The 24,096-nt window shown below is 35.8% G+C and overlaps 1 protein-coding gene across 4 annotated transcripts in view; it reads right to left on the bottom strand.

Moving 5' to 3' along the window:
* LIN52 (lin-52 DREAM MuvB core complex component) overlaps window positions 1-24,096 on the bottom strand; it is a 119,623-nt gene that overhangs the window by 10,227 nt on the left and 85,300 nt on the right. Inside the window, exon 6 of one of the 4 annotated variants that reach the window (XM_068562056.1) lies at window positions 6,971-7,056. The exons of the other annotated variants lie outside the window; for them this stretch is intronic. Coding sequence (XP_068418157.1) covers window positions 7,019-7,056 — 38 coding nt within the window. The 3' untranslated portion in view covers window positions 6,971-7,018. Of the gene's footprint in view, window positions 1-6,970; window positions 7,057-24,096 lie in introns of those variants that run through there. 4 annotated transcript variants of the gene reach the window in all.

Genomic DNA, 24,096 nt, shown 5'->3' on the forward strand with positions numbered 1-24,096 from the left:
CAGGCCTATTTCACTTGGTTCCACTTCCAAGGGTAAACTCAGTTGAATGAAAGGCAATGAGATCAAAGCAATGGATTAATATACTCGGGGCAAACTTTTATTAAATACTCATAAATTTTTGCAGAACATTCACACTTCAGGGCCTTTACATAGTAATACATCGTGGTGAAACACTTATTGTGACCAAAGGCTAGTAGCTTCACACAGTCTTAATTTCCTCATTCATAAAGTGAGTACAGCAATAATAATCTATCATGTAAGGTTAAGAAAGAACTAGTCAAAGTGACTTCATCAGGACACAAAATATTTTGCCTCAAGTTAGAGTAATTTGTTCACAGGCAATATCCCACTCCCAGGAAAATCAGACCAAGATCACAGTATAGATGAATTTCAAAGGACTTGGATATTAAGAAAATCCTCCTGCTTGGAACACCCCCACCTCAAGGTGCTGGCAGCAGCAAACGTCTACAGAGGATGGAGGCCCCAGTCTTCTTGACCCACAGGGCAGGGAAAGAGTTACATCTTCACACTGTGAAGCCAATAAAAACCTCTCTTGATTATAATTTAGATAAGAACCACTGGATTGAATAATAATGTCTGAAACTCCCCTGGCTGTTTCACCTTGAGACGTCCATCACTGGGTTAAACATGATGCTAATTGCATTTGGATTGATTAATTTCTCTCACTCCTGTCTATTCGAATAACGCTTAACAAAATAATCATAGCACCCAGAGCCAAATCTTTTCCGTCAAAGGAATGAAGCCATCAGAACAGGCAGAGATGAAAGAAATGAAGATGACCCGTAATTACAGCTACGGTGATACCATTACCATATTATACGAAATGAGTGTGGGGGGGAGGGGGAGGAGAGGGAAGAGGGGCTGAGATTATTTATTTTTTTTAATGAAACGCTACGACCTAAGAATACAGATTTGACATCAAGTGGAACACAGAGAAATATAGAACTTTAAAAAAATACAAATATTGCTCATGAAATTGCAAAATCCGACAAACACTGAGGCCCAAGATACATCAACTGTCTTGGGCTGTGAGCAGGTATTATTCATGCCACTATTTTTTCACCACAATATCACTTTGCGTATGACTTACATGGAGATATAAGATGCTGTCTTGATACCACAAGCACTCCTATAGTTACTGGAGAATTTTTCTTTAAGCCAGGGAATAATATCATTTTATTGTAATTTTGTTAGAGGTGGCCTTGTTTGTTAAATTAGAATCTGACTTTTAACTGCAGGTAGTTCCAGTTTAAGACACCAAAGAAAATGTCTATGAATCTTCACACATGGTTCATCGGACAGTAGTATGGACTTAACTCACCAGAAAGGAAGAATATATTTCCCTACTTTCTTGTTGTTTGATATGACCTTTTAATATATATGATATAGAAAAACCTATGATCGCATAGGATTTGAACTTTGGTCTGAATCTATGACTTATTAGGTGGTGATCTCTGGTAAATTATGTAGCCTCTTTGTGCCTCAGTTCCTTCATCTGTAAAATGGGGGTTAGTACCTACCTGAGTGGGTTGTATGAGACTCAAGACAATACATTTAAGTGCTCAGTAAGTGCTGGCACAAGAAAAAATTTCCCCCTAAGATTAATTTTATGGCTATTTACAGAACCTTGAACGTGTTTTTGTTTTTGTTTTGGCCAGTCTGCGAGGCATACAGGATCTTAGTTCCCTGACAAGGGACCTAACCCGCACCCCCTGCAGTGGAAACACAGCATCTTAACCACTGGCCCGCCAGGGAAGTCCCTTGAACGTTTTGGTTATTTCATTTAATGAAGTTATTTCAAATAGACACTGTAAAGTACCTTGAATATAGATTTTAACAAATATTTGTGGAATAAATAAATAGGATACTTAGAAGGTGCATTATTTTAATAGGCTAGAAATATCTGGGGGATATTTTTGCTATGGTATTTTATTTATTTTATTTCATTTTTAAAATTTTATTTATTTATTTTTTTAACATCTTTATTGGAGTATAATTGCTTTACAATGGTGTGTTAGTTTCTGCTTTATAACAAAGTGAATCAGCTATACATATACATATATCCCCATATCTCTTCCCTCTTGCGTCTCCCTCCCTCCCATCCTCCCTATCCCACCCCTCTAGGTGGTCACAAAGCACTGAGCTGATCTCCCTGTGCTATGGGGCTGCTTCCCACTAGCTATCTGTTTTACATTTGGTAGTGTATATATGTCCATGCCGCTCTCTCACTTTGTCCCAGCTTACCCTTCCCCCTACCCGTGTCCTCAAGTCCATTCTCTAGTAGGTCTGCATCTTTATTCCTGTCCTGCCCCTAGGTTCTTGCTACAGTATTTTAAACAGAGAACCATCATTAAGTCGAAAACAATAAAAACAGATATTGAAATTGTTTTACTTAGCTTGGACAAGAAGACATGTTTTTCTATTTTGTTATATAACAAATACTCCCAAAGAAAACAAGCATATGTATTCTGAATTTGTAATCATTCAGTAGTAAATGTGAACAATGCTTTAAAAGAAAAAAAACAAAACACTGTATTTCTGCCAGGTTAAAACAAGAGTCTAAACCATTTACTATGTTAAGTTGGTATTCTCTGCTTTCTTTCTGATTAAGAGAGGCAATGTATACAGTAAAAAGGATTTCTCTTATCTGGCTTTGGAATTAGATGGGTCTAGCCTTGATTCAAATCCCAGCTCCCCCCCCCCACCCCCATTTACAGGTTTTAAGACCTTAAGCAAATTATTTTTATGAGCATCAGTTTTCTCATTCATAAAATGTAATTATAAAATAGACTTTGCAGTCTTGTGAGATAAAATGAGGTATGAAAATCCTTTATATTGCCTGGCATATAGTAGGAAAGTCTATAAATGGCGGTGTTAATCATTTTTTTAATCTGTCAAATCTCAGTTCAAACGTCACCTTTTCAAAGAAGCCTTCTGTGGCCACCCTATCCAAAGTGAGTCCTCTTGGTTACTTTCTTTCATATCAACACATTTACTTCCTTCACAGCACTTACCAAAATCTGAAATTAACTTTGTTTATTTCCCTTCCTGCTCCTTGAAGTTCTACAGAGCCTCCTGCTCTATCCCCAGCAACTAGAACAATACCAGGCACATGGGAGGTGGTCAACTATATATCCATTGAAATAATTTATTCATAAATGAGGAAAGAGGAAATCTGCTTCCTTTTCAATTTTTAATTCAACACTGCACATAAGAAATTTTTGTCCTAGTAAAATTACCTATGTTTTTTACCCTTTGACCCAGCAATTTTACTTCTAGGTAGCTACCCAAAGATACACCAGCAAAAATATTAAATAGGGTATTCATATTCCTATTCATTTCAGCACTATCTGTAATAACTGAAGATTGGAAACAACTCAAATGTCCATTTTTAGGGAAGGGACTCCATATTATAGAGTACTGTGCAACTGTATGAAGGAATGAAGAAGAGACCTATATATTGCTATGGAGCGATCTCCAGAACATACTGCTGAGCAGACAAAAAGCAAGGTGCAGAACACTATGTATAGAATATTACCTTGTGTGGAAAATCAGGACATGGAGAAATACACAGGTATATTTACTTATATTTTCAAAAGAAATAATGGAAGGATAAAGTTTAGTATTTGTTTTTACTAATAAAGATGGTTACCTAGAAGAGGAAAAAGAGAGGGGGATAGGATAGAAGTGGAAGGTAGACACTTTGGATGTACCTTATTTTATACGTTTTACTTTGGGACACCATATAAATATTTTACACATTAAAAAATTTATTAAATAGAAAAACGGCAATCTCTAAAAATGGAAATAAACTGAAAATAACTTGAATCTCTAAAATTTGGCAATAACCACACAGTACAAAAGTTTAAATAATTCTAAAAGACATATTCTGACTATATATCCCTACAAGTATATATCCTAAAGATATAAATGAGGCACAGAGAAATCTTAAATTGCATTCAGCAGTCTTGTTGTTATATGTAGTTAGTTCTTTTGATGCTATTCTCACTGTGGATTAAAACATAAATAATTATGTTAGTTATTAGAAATCAAGATTTCCAGAGTAAAAGACATACTATTATAAAATCAAATACATTGTATATGAGAAAAGAATCTAAAAAAGAATGAATATATGTATATGTATAACTGAATAACTTTGCCGTGCTCCTGAAACTAACATAACATTGTAAATCAACTGAACTCCAATAAAATTAAAATTTAAAAAATCAAATACATTAAATTAAAACCCTTAAACATCTTTAATTTGAACTGGGCATACTGGTAGGAACACAATTTCTTTTTCTCTTAAAAAACAAAACAACAACAACTCATTTACCAACCCTGTCCATGGAAAAAGCCCAGAAGCAATGACAGTCCAGTACCAATTAATACTCTTAGTACTTAGATTTCTACTAAAATGAAGATTTCTACTCCCAGGGTTCCTTGGAGAAATGGATGAGATTCTAAGTCTGAAGTAAATGAACAAAGAATATCTTGACACGCTGAAAGGAAGGAAGTTACCAAAGATTACTAGGGTCATGTCAAATGACACGGAAGTCAGCATAAAGGGGTGTCCACTAACTAAAGATGGGATAGTTTTGAGTGTCAAAAAGAATAATGATTATAGTACTTAGAAATACATTAAATAGTATTTTAATGTATTATATTTAATATAATATTAATATAATGTATTATATTTAATATAATATTAATATAATGTATTATATTTAATATAATATTAATATAATGTATTATATTTAATATAATATTAATATAATGTATTATATTTAATATAATAATATAATGTATTATATTAATATAATGTATTATATTATATCAAATTAATATTATATTAATATATTATATTAAATCATAATACATTATATTATATATATTGTATTAAATTATAATACACTAGTATACTGTATTATATTTAATATATTTAATATTTAATATATTATATTTTACTATAATATTTCTTAAAAGCCCTCAGTCACTTCAACTCATTTCGTGTTCTGAAAATTGGTAAGTAAAAGGGGGGAAAAAATCAAGCATTTTTTCTGCCTTTCCTCTTTGGACTACATTTCAGGGAAACCAAATAGTTGCTGATTTATTAGAATAGTAATCATCATCATTATTATTATTATGGAAAGGATGAGACTGATACCACCTAAACCCACTGATCTTCACTGAAACTGGAACAAATGAAGGTCCTGTGTTTCATACACAGCAATAAATACCAAGTACACTTATGAAGCATTCTTGCCAAAAAGACTGACTCCGAACCCACTTTATTCTCTAACTCTACTAGATGACAGGAAATTTGGGGGAAAAGAGGACCATGTGGAATGCTACCACCATGATAAAAATCATCCAAATTTAAAATGTGGGAGATCCTCCTGGACAAACAACCCAGTTTCTTCAGCAATTAAATAGCATGGGGCGGGGGGGATAACCTAGAAGAAGAAGAGTGTGCTTATAGAGAAGATTAAGTGACTGACGACTGATGTCAATCACATGCAATGTGTAGACCTTGTCCAGATGTTGACTCATACAAACCAACTGTGAAAAACACAATTTTTAACCAAACTGGACATGGACTATAAGACGTTACTAAGGAATTGTTATTTTATTTTGTTTGGTGTAATAATTGTGTGTGTGTTTTTTTTTTTTTTTTTTTGAATGTGTGTGGTTTTTTAAAGGCCTTCTTGGTTAGAGATACATACTAAATTATTTATGAATGACATGGTACTAGGATTTGCTTTAAAATACTCCAGCCAACAACACAACCACAACAAAAAGTGGGATATAAGGGGGCAGAGATAAAACAAGAAAGGCAGAAAGTTGACAATTATTGAAGCTGGGGATGGGTACGTGGAGTTCATTATAGCATTCTTTCTAGTTAGTATATGCTTGGAAAATCTCCATAGTAAACAGAAAACTTCACCAAATGCTTCTCTGGAAATACAGCTTTTTCTCATTATCACTACATATCATAATACAATGAAGAGTAGGCCAGGGAACAGAGATGGGGATAGTTAATTCTGCAGAGGACTTGGAAATGGATAGACAGGAAAAGCTGTAGAAAGGGGGTGACTTTTCATGTCATGAATGTTTATTTCCATCGTTAAATTCTTTGGATGAGCAACAAATTACACATGACTAAACAATCAAAAGCAGATTACATATTTTTTAAACTCTACCAAATCTAACTCAGGTTAAGCCTAATAATAATAAGCTGCTGCCTTCCAACCTTTCTTATTTAAGAAATCATACTGACAAATCTAAGAGCACAATTTTCAATTTATTCATAAAATAGCTATGAGGGAAGCTCTCTGGTTCAACATTTTGCTTCTAAAAAATTCTTTGGGAGGTGGAGAGAATGAGTCTTTGGTCACTCACTCACTCACTCACTCACTCACTCACTCACTCACTCACTCACTCACTCACTCACTCATTTATTTATTTATTTATTTATTTATTTATTTATTTATTTATTTATTTATTTATTTATTTATTTATTTATTCTTGGCTGCGTTGGGTCTTTGTTGCTGCGCACAGGCTTTCTCTAGTTGCAGCGAGTGGGGGCTGCTCTTTGGTCACTCACTCACTCACTCACTCACTCACTCACTCACTCATTTATTTATTTATTTATTTATTTATTTATTTATTTATTTATTTATTTATTCTTGGCTGCGTTGGGTCTTTGTTGCTGCGCACAGGCTTTCTCTAGTTGCAGCGAGTGGGGGCTGCTCTTTGTTGCTGTGCATGGGCTTCTCATTGCGGTGGCTTCTCTTGTTGCAGAGCATGGGCTCTAGGTGCTCAGGCTTCAGTAGTTGTGGCTCGTGAGCTCTAGAGCACAGGCTCAGTAGTTGTGGCACATGGGCTTAGTTGCTCCGCAGCACGTGGGATCTTCCTGGACCAGGGCTTGAACCCATGTCCCCTGCATTGGCAGGCAGATTCTTAACCACTGTGCCACCAGGGAAGTCCAAGTTACTCATTTATTGAATCTTCTCAGAAAAAGCGTTAGGGTCGCTACAGCAGAAATTAACACATTGTAAATCAACTATACTTCAATAAAATTTAAAAAAAAAAAAGCTTTAGGGTTGGTAGCAAGCCTAACTTTAAGGTTGAGTCCAGTCCAATAGCTAAAAGGAGTAGCTTAATCTAAACAAAGTTACAAAAGGAATAGCTTAATCTAAACGTTCACTAGTCCAGTTAAATTTCAGCTAGTTTTTCCTCATACTATCAACAACTGTGAATATAAATGACCTCAATAATCCTACTTCACTTTCATCACTCTTTTACTTCACAGATGACGATTTGTCCAATTTTAACACAAATTACTTGTTCTACCTGATAATTTGATTTTTAATTGTTGGCATTGTGGTTTCACATATGTATGGTTCATGTTTTCAACTTGACCAGACAATAAGTGCATCAATGGTAGAGACTTTTTTTTTTTTTTAATTTTATTTATTTATTTATTTATTTTTGGCTGTGTTGGGTCTTCGTTTCTGTGCGAGGGCTTTCTCCAGTTGCGGCAAGCGGGGGCCACTCTTCATCGTAGTGCGTGGGCCTCTCACTATCGCGGCCTCTCTTGTTGCGGAGCACAGGCTCCAGACGCGCAGGCTCAGTAGTTGTGGCTCACGGGCCTAGTTGCTCTGTGGCATGTGGGATCTTCCCAGACCAGGGCTCGAACCCGTGTCCCCTGCATTGGCAGGCAGATTCTCAACCACTGCACCACCAGGGAAGCCCAATGGTAGAGACTTTTAAAGATATTTTCCCTAACAGACTTGGAAAAAATATCCAATATATAGTACTTATCCAGTAAGGCTTAATTTAAAAATCCTCTTTTTCCTCTAAAATAATGTAGTAGTACAAATGTACAACAATTACTGTCTTCACTTGATTATGAATTTCTTTTAAAACCACATCACATCAAGGTAAGAACTTGATCATATGACATGTCTACTTAGGAAGTCATATTGAGATAGGCTGGGACCTGGGACCTTTTGCCGGAGTGCTTGCACCTGGACTAACATCTCTTTGAGTGACAATACAAAGAAACTATAAGGGACTAAAAACAACTGCACACGTGCACAGTTGGGGCAATTATGATCAACAGGATTCAAAAAGGCCACAAACCAACCGCCATTTCTGAGGTGCTAAGAGCAAAAGCAGGGCACTGTGCATGATCCCTGTACATGGCACCACTAAAGGGGTGGGCAGATCACCTAAGCTACACCTCCTGCCCAACCCATGGAACCCCCCCCTGTTGTTACCCCTTTTAAGGACCCAAGCAGCTCCTCTCAGGGAGAGAGCAAGAGTACCTGTCTCTTGTTTTCACCCCCTTGTACTGCAGCACGAGCCCCAATAAAGCCTTGACTGGAATTCTCATCTGGCCTCTTATCAATTTCTATTGAATAAAGAGTCCAAGGGCCCAGGTCCATAACAATATGGTAGTGGTTATTTTCCTTGTGAGTAGAAATTACAGCTAGTTAACCTTTTTTTCAAAATATCCAGTTTTGATGTTTCTGAAAAATCTTATTTACAACATTTGTCAATTATTAACATAAAAGAATTAGAACACAAAAATATCCTCAGCCAGAAAATTATGTTATACTGTGTATAATAGTCTGCTTCATTGAAACTCCAGAGTTTAACCTATACATAGTTAACATAATAATAGGCATGTACTGAATGAAAAAAACACTCTTTCATTGATAGTACAGGTCATAATTTAGGATCTTAAAAACAACTTATGTGTGATCAATACGGCAAAATATAATAGAAGGGGAAATATGGTTAGATACTATATAAACATTTACTATAATGCTTAATAATTAAAGTTAAAATATCTTTTTCATTAATTTTATTTGCATTCAAACCAATAAAGACGTGAAAGTGAAAAGAAGCATTTTATAGATGGTAGACCACTGGCCTCAAAATCAAAGGTCAGAGTTCTAAACTAGTTTCATCAGCTAGTCAACAAGTTCTTACTGCTCGCCCATTACATACTCTTGTGCTGCAGATAATGAGACACCAAGAGAGATCAACCAATCTTCCTTAGAAAAACCCTCCCCTCCTCCTCTGGTCACTAAACTAAGTAAAGTTCGCTCATCAACAGCTTAATTGTGCTCTGTGTAGATACTTGTAGAGAGCTTTGCAATTATGGAGTACTTTTTTCCCCCAAGACCTTAAAAAGAAAGTTAGGTGGGAAAATCAGGAACAGATCCTATTTCAATATAGTAGAGGTTTTCAGGTAGGTTAGTTAGCATTTATTACCTGTATCAGTGGTTCTCAAGGTGTGGTCCCTAGACCAACCACATTAGCGTCACTTTGGGAACACGTTAGACATACACATTGTCAGGTCTCCATCTCAGATCTACTGAATCAGAAACTCTAGAGGCAGTTCTAATTCATTACTAAAAGAATTACTAATAAAATTTTAATTTTATTAAAATTATGATCATAAAGCATATTTCTTACCATAAAGTTAGAGAGGGGCTTCCCTGGTGGCGCAGTGGTTAAGAACCTGCCTGCCAACGCAGGGGACATGGGTTTGAGCCCTGGTCCGGGAAGATCCCACATGCCATGGAGCAACTAAGCGTGTGCGCCACAACTACTGAGCCTGCGCTCTAGAGCCCACAAGCCACAACTACTGAGCCCGTGTGCCACAACTACTGAAGCCCGCACACCTAGAGCCCATGCTCCACAACAAGAGAAGCCACTGCAATGAGAAGCCCACACACCGCAATGAAGAGTAACCCCCGCTCGCCGCAACTAGAGAAAGCCTGCGCACAGCAACAAAGACCCAATGCAACCAAAAATAATTAATTAATTAATTAATTTAAAAAACCATATTAAAAGTAGAAGAGAGAGACTATCTGCTCTATGAGCAACAAAGGGAGAAATTAAAATTCAGCCAAGGATTAGAATTTTTACCAAAACTTCAGCTCTATCTCTAGTGCCATGCATTATGCTTAATGTTAAGGTTATAATATAATCCTTAACCTTCCTTGAGAATCTGTCAGAAGACAGACTGGAAAATAAATAATTATCAAGTAATGTCATCCAAGCTATAAGAGGAGTATATAACACATTATGAAGACAGACACGGGGATAATTAATTCTGCAGAAGGTTTGGGTTGGATGGACAGGAAAAGCTTTAGAAAAGAAGTGATATTTGAACTGACCCTTTAGGAATATACTATCTAGGAACACCCCTGCAAGCTAAGGACAGCTCCTTTTTAAATGCTTTCCGCTAGGCCACCGGTGTAAAATGCAAGTGAACATTATGAAATAGATCTTAAAATAAGCTTTAAGTACCCTCTTAATTCCCAGCATCATTTGGGACTTCTTGTGGATACCAAGGTAGTATAAGAAATGGCCCTGCTTTAAGAAATTAAATCACAAATAACAAATTTGATCTATCCAAAATTTGGTAGAAACTAAACCAATTATAACTATTCACCGTATTTGGTTAAGCAAAAAGCCGTGACAGTCAACAACCAAACAACAGTTAAGTCAAGTGACTTGCTCCTAAGTCTAGTTTCTTTTTGTAGATTGACGTTTTTGCAAGATTTTTTTTAAAATGGAGACAGCTACCATGCTTTTATTTTAAAGGCTTTATTTAAATGCTTTTATTCTTATTCAGAAGAAATAATTTATAAAGTCCAGGGTTGAGAATACTATCCTAATGAGTTAAAAATTCTGTGCTTGTAAGATCAACCTGAAATAATTCCATCTAAAAAACACATTTTATTTTATTTTAGTTTATAAATTTATTTATTTATTTATTTTTGGCTGCATTGGGTCTTTGTTTATTTTTGGCTGCATTGGGTCTTCGTTGCTGCACGTGGGCTTTCTCTAGTTGCAGCGAGTGTGGGTACTCTTCGTTGCGGTGCACGGGCTTCTCGCTACAGTGGCTTCTCTTGTTGTGGAGCACGGGCTCTAGGCACACGGGCTTCAGTAGTTGTGGCTCTTGGGCTCTAGAGTGCAGGCTCAGTAGTTATGGCGCAAGGGTTTAGTTGCTCCACGGCATGTGGGACCAGGGCTCAAACCCGTGTCCCCTGCACTGGCAGGCAGATTCTTAACCACTGCGCCACCAGGGAAGTCCCTAAAAACCACATTTTAAATCAGCTTTTTCCTCTCTATTCATGTTGATTCTAATAAACTAGCATTCCTGTAACCAAACATACCTAACACTCATTTTTTTGGAAGGTAGAGAGACTATAAAGGGTAGTTTTCATAATTTGCTAAAAAGTTTATTTTAAAGACTATTTATTAAGTCCCTGGTACTCTAGCTCTGATTTGATTTAGGGGTACTATTTCTAATAAATCCAGAGTTGAGTCAAAGGCCAGAAGACAATGTGAATAAAACACTTAAATAGTCCTACCATTAACCACATTCTTTGAACTGCTTTCTTAATGATTACCCAAGTGCAGCTTGAGTTACTGGGTACATTCACTTCATCTGTATAATCAGTGATGTGTCTTTGAGGCTAAATGTCAATACAGAAATGAATTTCTATGTGCCAGAAGCATTCTATTCTTTCAAAGTTTCACTCTATGCAAAAACAAAACAAGAATATATGACTGAGATTAAAAATAACAACAAAACAGAGGGTATGACCTATTGTTGTCATTTAGCCATGACAGTCAGCCAACTGTAACTGGATTCACAATAAGCCATTCTTCTCCATTCTAGCTCAAGATATGAAATATCAAACTCTAGAGTCCTTTGAAATGGAATCCAATACTGACAGTGATGAAAGCAAAAAGGCTTGTGTTTTTGCTTACCCAGTCAGTTTCTGAGTGACTCAAAACGACAAATGAGAGACCAATAAATGGTTGTTACCTTTAAGTTTAGCAAAATGTATTTAGATCACTGGGTGATATATATTGTACTTATACTAAGTTAAAACTATATCCAGGGTATTCCAATGCAAAACTTATAATATACAAACACACCCCCACATCAAAAGAAAGTTTAAAATGATGATGACACAAAAACTTGCACATGAATGTTCATAGTAGCATTTTCATAACAGCCAAAAAGTGGAAATCCCCAAATGTCCATCAACTGATGAACAATGTGGTATATCCATATAATGGAATATTATTTGGCAATAAAAAGGAATGAAATCCAGAGACAACAAGTAGGTTAGTGATTACTTAGGGCTGACTGGGGAGTGGGAAGTGGAGTCGGGGGAATGGGAGTGGCCGCTAATGGGTATGGGGTTTCTTTTTGGGGTGATGGAAATATTCCAAAATTAGATTGTCATGATGGTTGCACACTTCCGTGAATATGCTAAAAACGCACTGTACATTTTAAATGGATGAATTTTATAGTATGTGTAAAATATCTCAATAATGCTCTTTTTAAAAAAATGGGTGATGTGTAGAGCTGTGCAAAAATTAAATGCAGAAGAATAAGAAGTCCCTTGGACTCAAGTGAAACCCCTGATAAAGAGGCTTCGCACAGGGAAGATACAAGCTAACAGAATCTGGGTTTCTCCACTGAAGACATAAGCATCCAGTTCTTACCTCTACCCTGAGGCACAAAGAAAAATAGCCCTTTCCTCCTGGACTTGTTTTTGCTAAAGAACTAACTGAAAGTCTAACTAATCAACATTCTTGATAAAACTGGGTGTTGGGACATTACTGCCAATATACTTCAAGGGAAAATGTACTTCATAACTTCAATTCTTTAAATTCAGGTTAAAGGAATTCCCTGGTGGCGCAGTGGTTGGGAATCTGCCTGCCAATGCAGGGGACACGGGTTCAAGCTCTGGTCCGGGAAGATCCCACATGCCAAGGAGCAACTAAACCCGTGCGCCACAACTACTGAGCCTGCGCTCTAGAGCCCACAAGCCACAACTACTGAGCCCGTGTGCCACAATTACTGAAGCCCGCATGCCTAGAGACCATGCTCCGCAGCAAAGAGAAGCCGCCACAATGAGAAGCCCGCGTACCACAACAAAGAGTAGCTCCTGCTCGCCGCAACTAGAGAAAGGCTGCGTGCAGCAACAAAGACCCGGCGCAGCCAAAAATAAATTAATTAATTAAAAAAATAAATTCAGATTAATATCAGAATTTGTATTTATGTACTTTTTGAAAGCAAAGATACTATATTTTGAATTAAAATAAGTATAGTACTTGGATTACTATGAATAATTATTTTAAAAATGTTCCTTTTGTTTAATGACTAAATAGTCATCCCAGGAAGTCAGAATGCAATTAAATTTAATATAAGTAGACTAGATTAATGCAAATGCATTAAATGCAAAAGCATTTAACAAAGCTATATATTTAAACATATCAAAGTCCATGAAATGAAAGATTAAGATTTCTATGGGGCTTCCCTGGTGGCGCAGTGGTTGAGAATCCGCCTGCCAATGCAGGGGACACGGGTTCGAGCCCTGGTCCGGGAAGATCCCACATGCCGCGGAGCAACTGGGCCCGTGAGCCACGATTACTGAGCCTGCGCGTCTGGAGCCTGTGCTCCGCGACAGTGAGAGGCCCGCGCACCGCGATGAAGAGTGGCCCCCGCTTGCCGCAACTAGAGAAAGCCCTCGCACAGAAACAAAGACCTAACACAGCCAAAAATAAATAAATAAATAAATAATTTAAAAAAAAAAAAAAAGATTCCTATGAAAGCTAAGTAATCCTCAGTATATGTAAATAATTGGGTAAATGTAATAACTGAATTATCAATCCTAACTCAGATCACAAGCAATAAAGACAATTTTATTTACACAAAAGCATTTAATTGTAGACTTCCCACGTGCTCATTATTGTGCTGTTCTCTGAAGATAAGAATAATACAGATGGTTCCATTTTTTTTTAATTGGTTCATTCAATATGTACTTATTGAACACAACTTCATATAGGATTAGTAATGCTCACTTTTTTATATTCACATTTTGAAGAGATTAAAAGATTCAGAAAATCAGTACACAAGTTATTTGTATAGTATAATTTCTCATAGGGGCCATAAAATTGTCACACTAGTTACTTGGTTGCCCTTCAGTCCTGTGTGGCTATTTGAGTAGGATCATTTTCTTATCTGAACACATTCTTACATTCTTAATATATCGGTGAAGCAGAGTTCTCACTTGTTCTAATTAGCGCCATCCTTGGTGCTGACTTGACGTTACGCTTCTTACCTCTTACTCAAAACAAATTGTACTCTGCTCCACACATTATATAAAACCTGCTCAGTCCTAAATTCCACCTAACTGGCATCGCTGTAATGTTAACATGTTTATTACACATTGTTCAAAATTTAGAGCTCACCCAGGGAAGAGTCTGTGCTGCTGAATGGCTAAGAACCACAATGGCTAACATTTCTGAATGGTGATTATATGTTGGGTACTATTCAAAGCACTTAACACATTATTATTTAAAATCATCACAGTATCCTATAAATAGGTGCCATTTATCATTCCCATTTTACAAATGCGGCACAGAGAGGTTATATAATTTGCTCAAGTTTAAACAGCTAATAAGTGGTTGAGACAGGATTAGAATCCAAGTGGCCTTAACTCCAGAGCCTGCTACAGTTATTTACCGATGGTCCCTGACCTAAGAGAGTTCACAGACTAGACATATATACATCATTAATAATATAAGTTGATATTGGCTGTAATAGAGGGATGAACAGGAGCACAGAAAAAGGGCTAAGGAAGTGGACAAAGCGTTCCGGGGAGAAGAAACAGCAATCTGTATTTCAAACATTCCAGGCATAAACTTCCCAAGAAATGTGATTTAAGTTTGTTTTAAGAATTAAAATGAAAGACACACGAGATACTCGGTCTAAATCCACTTTCCAAATTCCAGGTCTATATCAATGCAGACTTTACTCACATAATGACTGTTCATTACTTTTTAGAAAACTTTTTTAAAAAGTCTTTAGTATAATGGCTTTTGTTTTCCTTCTAATTCATGACATTTACTTAGGTTTTCTTTAATGTCTGTCAATAAAGTTTGCAATTTTCTCCATAAAGGTCTTATAAAATTTTTGAGAGATTAAACCCTTAAGTACCATTGGGAAGGTTATCTTTTTTTAAAAAACATGTTATATTCTAATTGTTTCTGGTGTATAAAATACAACAGACTTTTGTTTTCATATAATGGTTTTATAAAAAGTGCTATTTCAACATTGGTGCATTCTGTTCAACACTGTCATTCTCCAGAGAACATCACATTGACCAAATGTGTATTGTCTGCCATGTTTGAACAAACCCCAAACATTTGCTTTGTGAATGTATGCCAACCAAGAGGGATGAAGAGATAACATTTCATCTATAATTCTTTAAAATTTCCATATGATTGAAAGTGCTCTCATGTTTATGCTATGACTCTATTTCTAACTGCAGTTTGAGTGCAAGATAATTTAAGTCCCCTAAAGCTTGAAAAATTAGTGAAGAAAAAAAAAAAAGTGCAGCAAGATGCTCTTTCCAAAAACCAACTCTCTCACATCCACCTCCACAACTACCACCCACTCAAATCTTTTCTTCCTTTGATAAACACAATAAAGCTTCATTACATTATGTTTGTTATACAATCTGTATTTATTTACTTCTAAATTCTTACTACTTAAGCTTGTTTTCACTGTTCAGTTGATATATTTTTCTACCTATGAAATTTGTTTGGGTATCTGTTGGGATGGAATGCATCATAGTTTTTCCTACTAAAAGTAATAAAAATCTTTTTCATTTAATGGCAGAATTTTTCAGAAACACATTAGCTAGGAAGAAATGGGTATTCAAGTACTGGTTCTATGAAACATGTCTCTTCAGGAAATGTGTTGCCTCCCCCACAAATCCAAAATCCTCCTCCTAAAATCCAAACCAAACCTCAACTAATTCATTCTTTGAAAAGCAGCTTTCTTGATGTATAATTTACATACAATAAATTGCACCTATTTTCAATCACAGTTTAATGAGTTTTCACAGACACTTAAAATTGTGTAACTGCCATCATAATCAAGATATAGAATATTTCTATCAACGCCAATGGTTTCCTTGTGCCCTTCTGTAATGAACCCCAACATCACCTTAGTCCTAGGTAACCACTGATTTACTTTGTCACTATAGATTGGATTTGTCTTTTCTAGAATTTCATATGAATAAAATCATATACTAGGTACTCTTTAGCATAACATTTTTCATACCCATCCATATTGCTACCTGTATCAGTAGTTTGTTACTTTTTAGTACTGAGTAGTATTCCATCACATGGGTATACCACAAATTGTTTGTTTATCCATTCACTGGTCGATAGATGTTTCCAACTTAATGGTTGTTATGAATAAAACTGTCATGAACATTTGGTACAGTCTTTGTGCAGATATATGTTTTTATTTATTTTGAGTGAAAAATTAGGAGCGGAATTGGTAGGTTATATGGTAAACATATGTCTAACATTGTAATTGCCAAACTTTTCCTAAGTGGCTGTCCCACCAGCAATGTATAAGTTCCCATTGTTCCACACCCTCCCTAGCACTTGCTATAGTCTGTCTTTAATTCTAGTTATTCCAGGACTTCCCTGGTGGCGGAGTGGTTAAGAATCTGCCTGCCAATACAGGGGACACAGGTTCGAGCCCTGGTCTGGGAAGATCCCACATGCCACGGAGCAACTAAGCCCATGTGCCACAACTACTGAGCCTGCTCTCTAGAGCCTGAGAGCCACAACTACTGAGCTCACATGCCACAACTACTGAAGCCCGTGTGCCTAGAGCCCATGCTCCGCGACAAAGAGAAGTCACCACAATGAGAAGCTTGCACACCGCAACGAAGAGTAGCCTCTGCTCTCCGCAACTAGAGAAAGCCCGCGCACAGCAACGAAGACCCAATGCAGCCATAAGTAAGTAATTAAGTAAATAAATAAATAAATAAAATAAAACAAAATGTTAAAAAAAAACTCACAGCCAGTGGTGCTCTAACTCATGCCTGGATGAAGCTTATTTAACACGTGTATTTTCTCCGTAAGGCACATCATAGCCTTCTTGGACTTAGGAACACTAGACAGTACTTCAGCATTATGCTTAGGGCCATTCTAAGTTGCAAAATCAACAAAAATAATAAAAATGCAAAATACTGGCACTAAATAGGCCATGAAAAGGATGGCACAGCACCATTTTGTTTGACACCAGCTGGGAACACACATGTTGGGCAACTCAAATTTTTGCCACCTGGTGCATATCCACATGACCATAAAAGTACTACAAATATTGGTTTGGGGGTTATAAATTTTAGTAAGTAGGTGAATCTGCAAATATAGAATCTGTGAATGAGGATCAACTGCATATATAATGCAAACATTTTTTCACAGTCTGTGATTTGTGTTTTCATTTTCCTAACGTCTTCTGAAGAGCAAAGGTTTTCTATTTTGATAAAGTACAATTTATCACGTTTTTGTTTTATGGCATATTCTCCCTGTGTTATCTAAGAAGTCTTTGATTATCCTAAGGATGCAAAGATTTTCTCTTATGTTTTCTACTAGAAGTTTTAGGGTTTCAGCTTTTACATTTACATCCATGATCTATTTTCAGTTCATTTTTTTAATGATGTGAGGTAAGGGTCAAGGTCCATTTCTTCCCACATAGATATTCAGTTGTTCCAGCACTATTTGTTGAAAGACTATCCTTGTATTGTTTTGGCACTTTTATCAAAAACCAATTGACTACATATATATGGGTGTATTTCTGGACTCTTTATGCTGTTTTATTCATCTCTATGCCTGTCTTTATGTCAAAGCCAAGCTATCTTGATAACAGTAGTTTTACAGTAAGACTTGAAAGCAGGTTGTGTAAATCCTCCAACATTGTGGGGGTTTTTTGTTTTGTTTTGTTTTTAATTTTTTGGCCACACCGTGCAGCATGTGGGATCTTAGTTCCCCAACCAGGGATCGAACCCATGCCCCATGCATTGGAAGCATGGAGTCTTAACCCCTGGACCACCAGGGACGCCCCTAACATTTTGTTTTTTGTTTTCAAAATTGTTCTGGTCATTAGGTCCTTTGCATTTCCATATAAACTTTAGAATCATTCAGCTTTCAATTTCTCAAGAAGGCCTGGTAGGATTTTGATTGGAATTGCATTGAATATACACAGATAAATCTAGAGAGAACTAACATGATAATTCAGCCTCTGATCCATAAACATGGTATATACCTCCATTTACTTAGATCCTTAATTTCTCTCAGCAATGCTTTGTAGGTTTCAGTATACATGTCTTACACACATTGGCTAAATTTATTCCTTAGAATTTCATGTTGTATTTGTTTTAAAAAACTCATATACCAATTGTTCATTGCTGGTATATAGAAATAAAATTTGATATTTGTACTTTGTGTCCGGAAATCTTGCTTTAACTCACTTATTACCTGTTTTAATAGCTTTTTGGTAGATTCCTTAGATTTCTATGTAAACAATCATGTCATCTGTGAATCAAGACAGTTTTGCTTTTTCCTTTTCAATATGTATGCCTTACTTTCTTCGTCTTTCCTTATTTTACTAGCTACTCGATCATGATGTATTATTATTATTTTGTATATTGCTGGAATGGACTTGCTAATATTTTGTTAAGGATTTTTGCATCTATATTCATGAGGTAATATCTGTAGTTTGATTTTCTAATCTTTGTCTGATTTTGCTGTTAAGATATTGCCGGCCTCATAATATGAGCTGGGAAATGCTTTCTCCCTCCTCTATTTTCTACTAACTCTTCATTAAATGTTTAATATAATTTTGTATCTATATGAGACGATGGATGTTCACTAAACTTGTACTCAATCACTTCATGATGTACGTAAGTCAAATCAGTATGCTGTACACCTTAAACTTACATAGTGCTGTATGTCAATTATATCTCAATAAAACTGGAAGAAAAAAAATGTTTAATAGAATTCATCAGTGAAGCCATCTGGGCTGAAGTTTTGTCTGTGAGAAGGTTTTAAATTACAAATGCAATTTCTTTGTTAGATGTAGAGCTATTCAAGTTTTTCATATCTTCTTGAGTCAATTTTGAAAATTTGCATCTTTCAAGGAATTTGTCCATTCCATCCAAGCTATCAAATTTATTGGAATAAAGTTACCTTATTATCCTTCCACTGTCTGTAGGATATAAAATGATACCCCCTCCTTTCATTTCTGATATTGGTAATTTGTGCCTTCTTTCTTTTTTGACTTGATCAATCTAGATAGTTATCCACTTTATCTTTTCAAAGAATGAGTTTTTTGGATTCATTAATTCTGCTCCTATCTTTTGATGCATTGACCCCTTTATCATTATGAAAAGCTACTCTTTCTCCCTGGTAATATTCCCAGTTCTGAATTCTACTTTGATATTGATATAGTCACTCTGGCTTACTTTTTATTAATGTTTGCATGGAACACCTTTTTCTATCCTTTTATTTTTAGTGTATCCATGTCTTTATATTTAAGTTTGTATATAGCATATAGTAGAGTCTTATTTTTTATCCAATATGATAATCCCTGTCTTTTAACTGATGTGTTTAGACCATTTATATTTTTTCCCCATCTTTATTGAGATATTATTGACATATACGTAAGTTTAAGGTATGCAATGTGATAATTAGATACATGTATATATTGCAAAATGATTATCACAGTAAGGCTAGTTAACACCTCTATCTCCTCACATAATTGCGATTTTGTGTGTGTGTGTGTGTGTGTGTGTGTGTGTGTGTGTGTGGTGATAACATTTAAGATCTACTCTTTCAAGTATATTCGATCATTTATAAATATTGAATTATTGATATGATTTCATCATCTTGCCAGTTATTCTATTTGTCCCATATGTTGTTTTTTCCTTTTTTCCCAGCCTCCTTTTGGATCAACAAAGTATTTTTTAGTATTCCATTATAGTTCTACTACTGGTTTATTAGCTATGCCTTGAACGTCCTTAAACACTTCTTGTAATGTATGTTTCCTGGAGACAGATTATCTTGGTTTTTGTTTGTCTAGAAAATGTCTTTATCTTGCCTTCATTATGAAAGAATATTTTTGCAGGACAGAGAATTCTAGGTTGACAGATTTTTTTCCTTTCAGTATTTTAAAGATTTCATTCCATTATCACTGGTTTGTATATTTTCTGATGAGAAGTCTGCTTTCATTCTTTGTTCCTTTATATGTCTTTTCTTTTTCTGCCTTCTTTTAAGAGTTTTCTCTTTATCACTCTTTATCACTCAACAATTTATGATATGTCTTGGTACAGTTTTCTTCATGTTTGGGTTTCACTGACCTTCTTTGTATCATATTTGGAAAAATTTTGGCCATTTATTTTCTTAAATACTTTTTCTGGCCTCCACCTGACTTTTCTTGGAACTCCAATTACCCATATGTTAGACTGCTTGATGTTGTTCCACTGAGGTTATATAATTTTGTTTCAATATTTTTCTCTTGGTGCTTCATCTTAGGTAGCTTATATCCATTTCTATAGTTTCTATTGCTATTCATGTTGAGCAGAATTGCTCCACTAATTCATTTTTAAGTGAGTGAAATTCATCTGATTTTATGTATATCATACAGATTTTAATAACAAGCATAAGTCCAGAATGATTATTATCTTTCCTATGGTTTGTAGCAAGATGACTGGGTTTTCAGAAAAGGAAAGGGACTGAAGATTACTCAACCTTAGGAGAGGAAGGAAGAGAAGGGGAGCTTATGGTATATACTATTAATTATTCCATTTTTATTATCAAGTCTTATGTTATGTAAAAAAAACCCCAAAAAACCTCACCACTCTGTAACTTTTCAATCTCTTCTGTTTTTAAGCAGAAAGAAAATGGAACATTTAAACTCCAAAGCAACTTCTAAAATGTTAAATAGGATACTGTAGAGTTTATCTTACCAAGAATTACTTTTATTTTCTTTTGCTTTGAGGTTGGTAATTAAGCAAAATGAGCACTATAAATTCTGGCAGGTAATCAAATAAATTAATACTTCATATTCACCATGGATATACACAAAAAGAAAAAAAATGCTCAACAGTAATTATGCTTGAGAATCTGTAGAAGATATAAAAATTCTAAAAATGTGAAAAAGGCTGATCTTAGTAGAAGTTAGATGAAAATTAAATTTTCTGAGCATTGTTAATTGGCAGTATTACCTAGCTTTTCCGAAGAGGGCAGCAAGAAGCTTTCTAGTGTAATGAAAGTCCTATTTGAAAGGTATGATGGAATTTCAAGCTATTTTATATATATATATATATATATATATATATATATAATTTCAAGCTATTATATTTTATAGATTGGGGTAATCTATAAAAACCTTATGAACACACAGCTGATAAAGATTTCAGGAGGTTCTATAACTCATTCACCTACCTTTACAAGAACTTATTAAGTTATCAAGGCAAATAACCTATAACATAAAAATTTGATTCTCTCTTACAAAGACTATATTTTGATAATATAGAAGATATTCTAAGAATGTTTACAGTAGACCAAAACAGTTAAATGACCATTAAGGCAAAATATGACAAGGGCCATAAGACAGGTAAAGAATAAGTGCTATAGGAGCCCAAAGATGGAAATAGCACTAGTAAGGACTAAAAATTCACAGCATTAAGCTTGAATTGGGCTTCAAGTGTGAATGAGATGTGGACAAATGTAAAGGAGGGGCCAAGGCATTCCAGATGGCAGTCACAAAAAGGACAAAGACATAGGGTACTTTGGGAAAGAGAAATGAGGTACAATCTTCAGAAATACTCACAGCTAAAGATTCAGAGGAAAGCATACAGCCTGGAAGTACAGGTTCCCAGAAGTTAGAGAAGTGTGCGAAGAGTAATGAGGCTAGAAAAGGCTTTTGGATAAATGTAAAATCTGATATTTAATTAAAAGAAAAACTGTGCAGGATATGAGGGGGCACATGATTTAATAACTGAAAAACCTTGGGTTTTTGGTTGATTTTCAAGTTCCTTTTGAGCTAACTCTGGGAGATCCAAGTGCTAACAAAGAAACAAAAATCTTAGTTTCTGTTATTAGATGCAGATTCCAGATCGCAGAAAACAATATTGGATTGCTCAGGAATCAGTCCACAATTAGAGTGCTGTATTTAATTCTCATTGTCATTTTATAAGAAAAATGTTGGTGAACTAGAAGCTATATCCAAAGAAAGGTAACCAGAGTAGTATCTCAAAACTGCCACAACAGGAAGTTAAAGACTGGTTTTATTTACTTTTATCTTTCCACTTCAAACCTCCTTTATCTTCTGTATCCCAATTCTAGGCAATGGGAGCAAATCTACCAAGTCACCCATATTAGAAACCAGGGAAGATCATGATGGATCCTTCTCTTTCACTCCCATCTTCAATCTGTCACTAAATCTTATTGAGTCTCTAACCCAAATGTCTCATGTCAGTTATATTTACTGCCTCACCAGTTTAGTTTAGGTCCTCTCCATCTCATCCCTGGACTATTACTGATAACCTAACTGACCTCCCAATCTAAACTTTACTCTCTTACAAAACCACTCTCTACATGACAGCTAAAGTGACTTTCCTATAGCCAAATCTAACCATATTATTCCCTGGTTTAAAAAGAAATCTTCAATTACTTCCAACAATCTTCAGAATAATGTTTTAAGTCCCCTTTCATGTTTACAAGGCCCCTGCCTACCTCTTTATTTCTTTGTTTATCAGATTTTTACTAAGCATCTATTATGTGCTAGGTAATGTGGATACAATAATGGATAAGCCAGAAAAGGTACTGTCATTCATGGAGCTTACTAATGGACAATGTCATCTCCTGCTAGTCTCCCAGCACTCTAGTTACACAGGGACAACTAGCATTTCCTCAGATGTACCATCTGAATTCATACTTCTGTGCCTATGTATATTATTCAAATTACTTAGACTGGCCCATAGTTTCTTCTGTATTCTCCCTTCTTCCGGATTCCTATACTGCTTTATATCCACCTGGCAAATTTTTATGTACTCTTCAAGACTCAGCCTCAGGTGTCTCTTCTATGAAGCCTCTCCTGAAACCCTCACACAGGCAAAGTTGGTTATTCCCTTCCTCATGTCGGCCATGAACCACATACAAACTTCTTTTACACTGAACTATAATTATTTAATTAAATGCATGTCTTTCACTGGGAGATGACTTATTCACGTCTTATTTATTTTTGAGGCCCTAGAATCTAACAGTGTCCAAGGCATAGGATAAGCTCAATTAATAACTGTGAAACAACTGAATTACATGATTGGCTACATGAATGAATTTATTCAAAGGGCACTATGATAGATTTCTTTCAATACACTGAACTATTTATGTGTGAGAGAAATTTGCTCTTTTAAAATTTGCTACTGGGCTTCCCTGATGGCGCAGTGGTTGAGAATCTGCCTGCCAATACAGGGGACACGGGTTCGAGCCCTGGTCTGGGAAGATCCCACATGCCGCGGAGCAACTGGGCCCGTGAGCCACAACTACTGAGCCTGCGCGTCTGGAGCGTGTGCTCCGCAACAAGGGAGGCCGCGATAGTTAGAGGCCCGCGCACCGCGATGAAGAGTGGCCCCTGCTCACTGCAACTAGAGAAAGCCCTCGCACAGAAACGAAGACCCAACACAGCCATAAATAAATAAATAAATAAATAAATAAATAAATAAATAAATAAATAAATAAATAAATAAATAAATAAATAAATAAATAAATAAAATTTGCTACTAACATCTTAAGTAACAACTATGGCTATAAATTAAGAGAAGTCAGAAAGAAGGGAGAATTCTGTGGGATAATTTTGTCTAGCAATGGAAATAAGCTCCCTTCCCCTGGACATGCTGAATAGGATGCTGTAGGAGGAAGAGACAAATGATGCTGGAGAGAGAGGAAATAAGCATGAAAAGGTTGAAGGTTCCTTAGAAATCAACCAGAAAACAGAAAATAGAATACACAGAAAAAAGGGGACAATCCTCAGATAAGAAGGACACCTCTTGGAATTAGGAAAAAGAATGAGAAAACAGAGACAAAGAACTTAGGTATTAAGAGAAAGAGAAGAAGGTTCACTTAAGATAATCTAGGTATTCCTAGTATCAATAA

Source organism: Eschrichtius robustus, chromosome 1 (assembly GCF_028021215.1).
Source record: "Eschrichtius robustus isolate mEscRob2 chromosome 1, mEscRob2.pri, whole genome shotgun sequence".
NCBI classification, from domain to species: Eukaryota; Metazoa; Chordata; class Mammalia; order Artiodactyla; family Eschrichtiidae; genus Eschrichtius; species Eschrichtius robustus.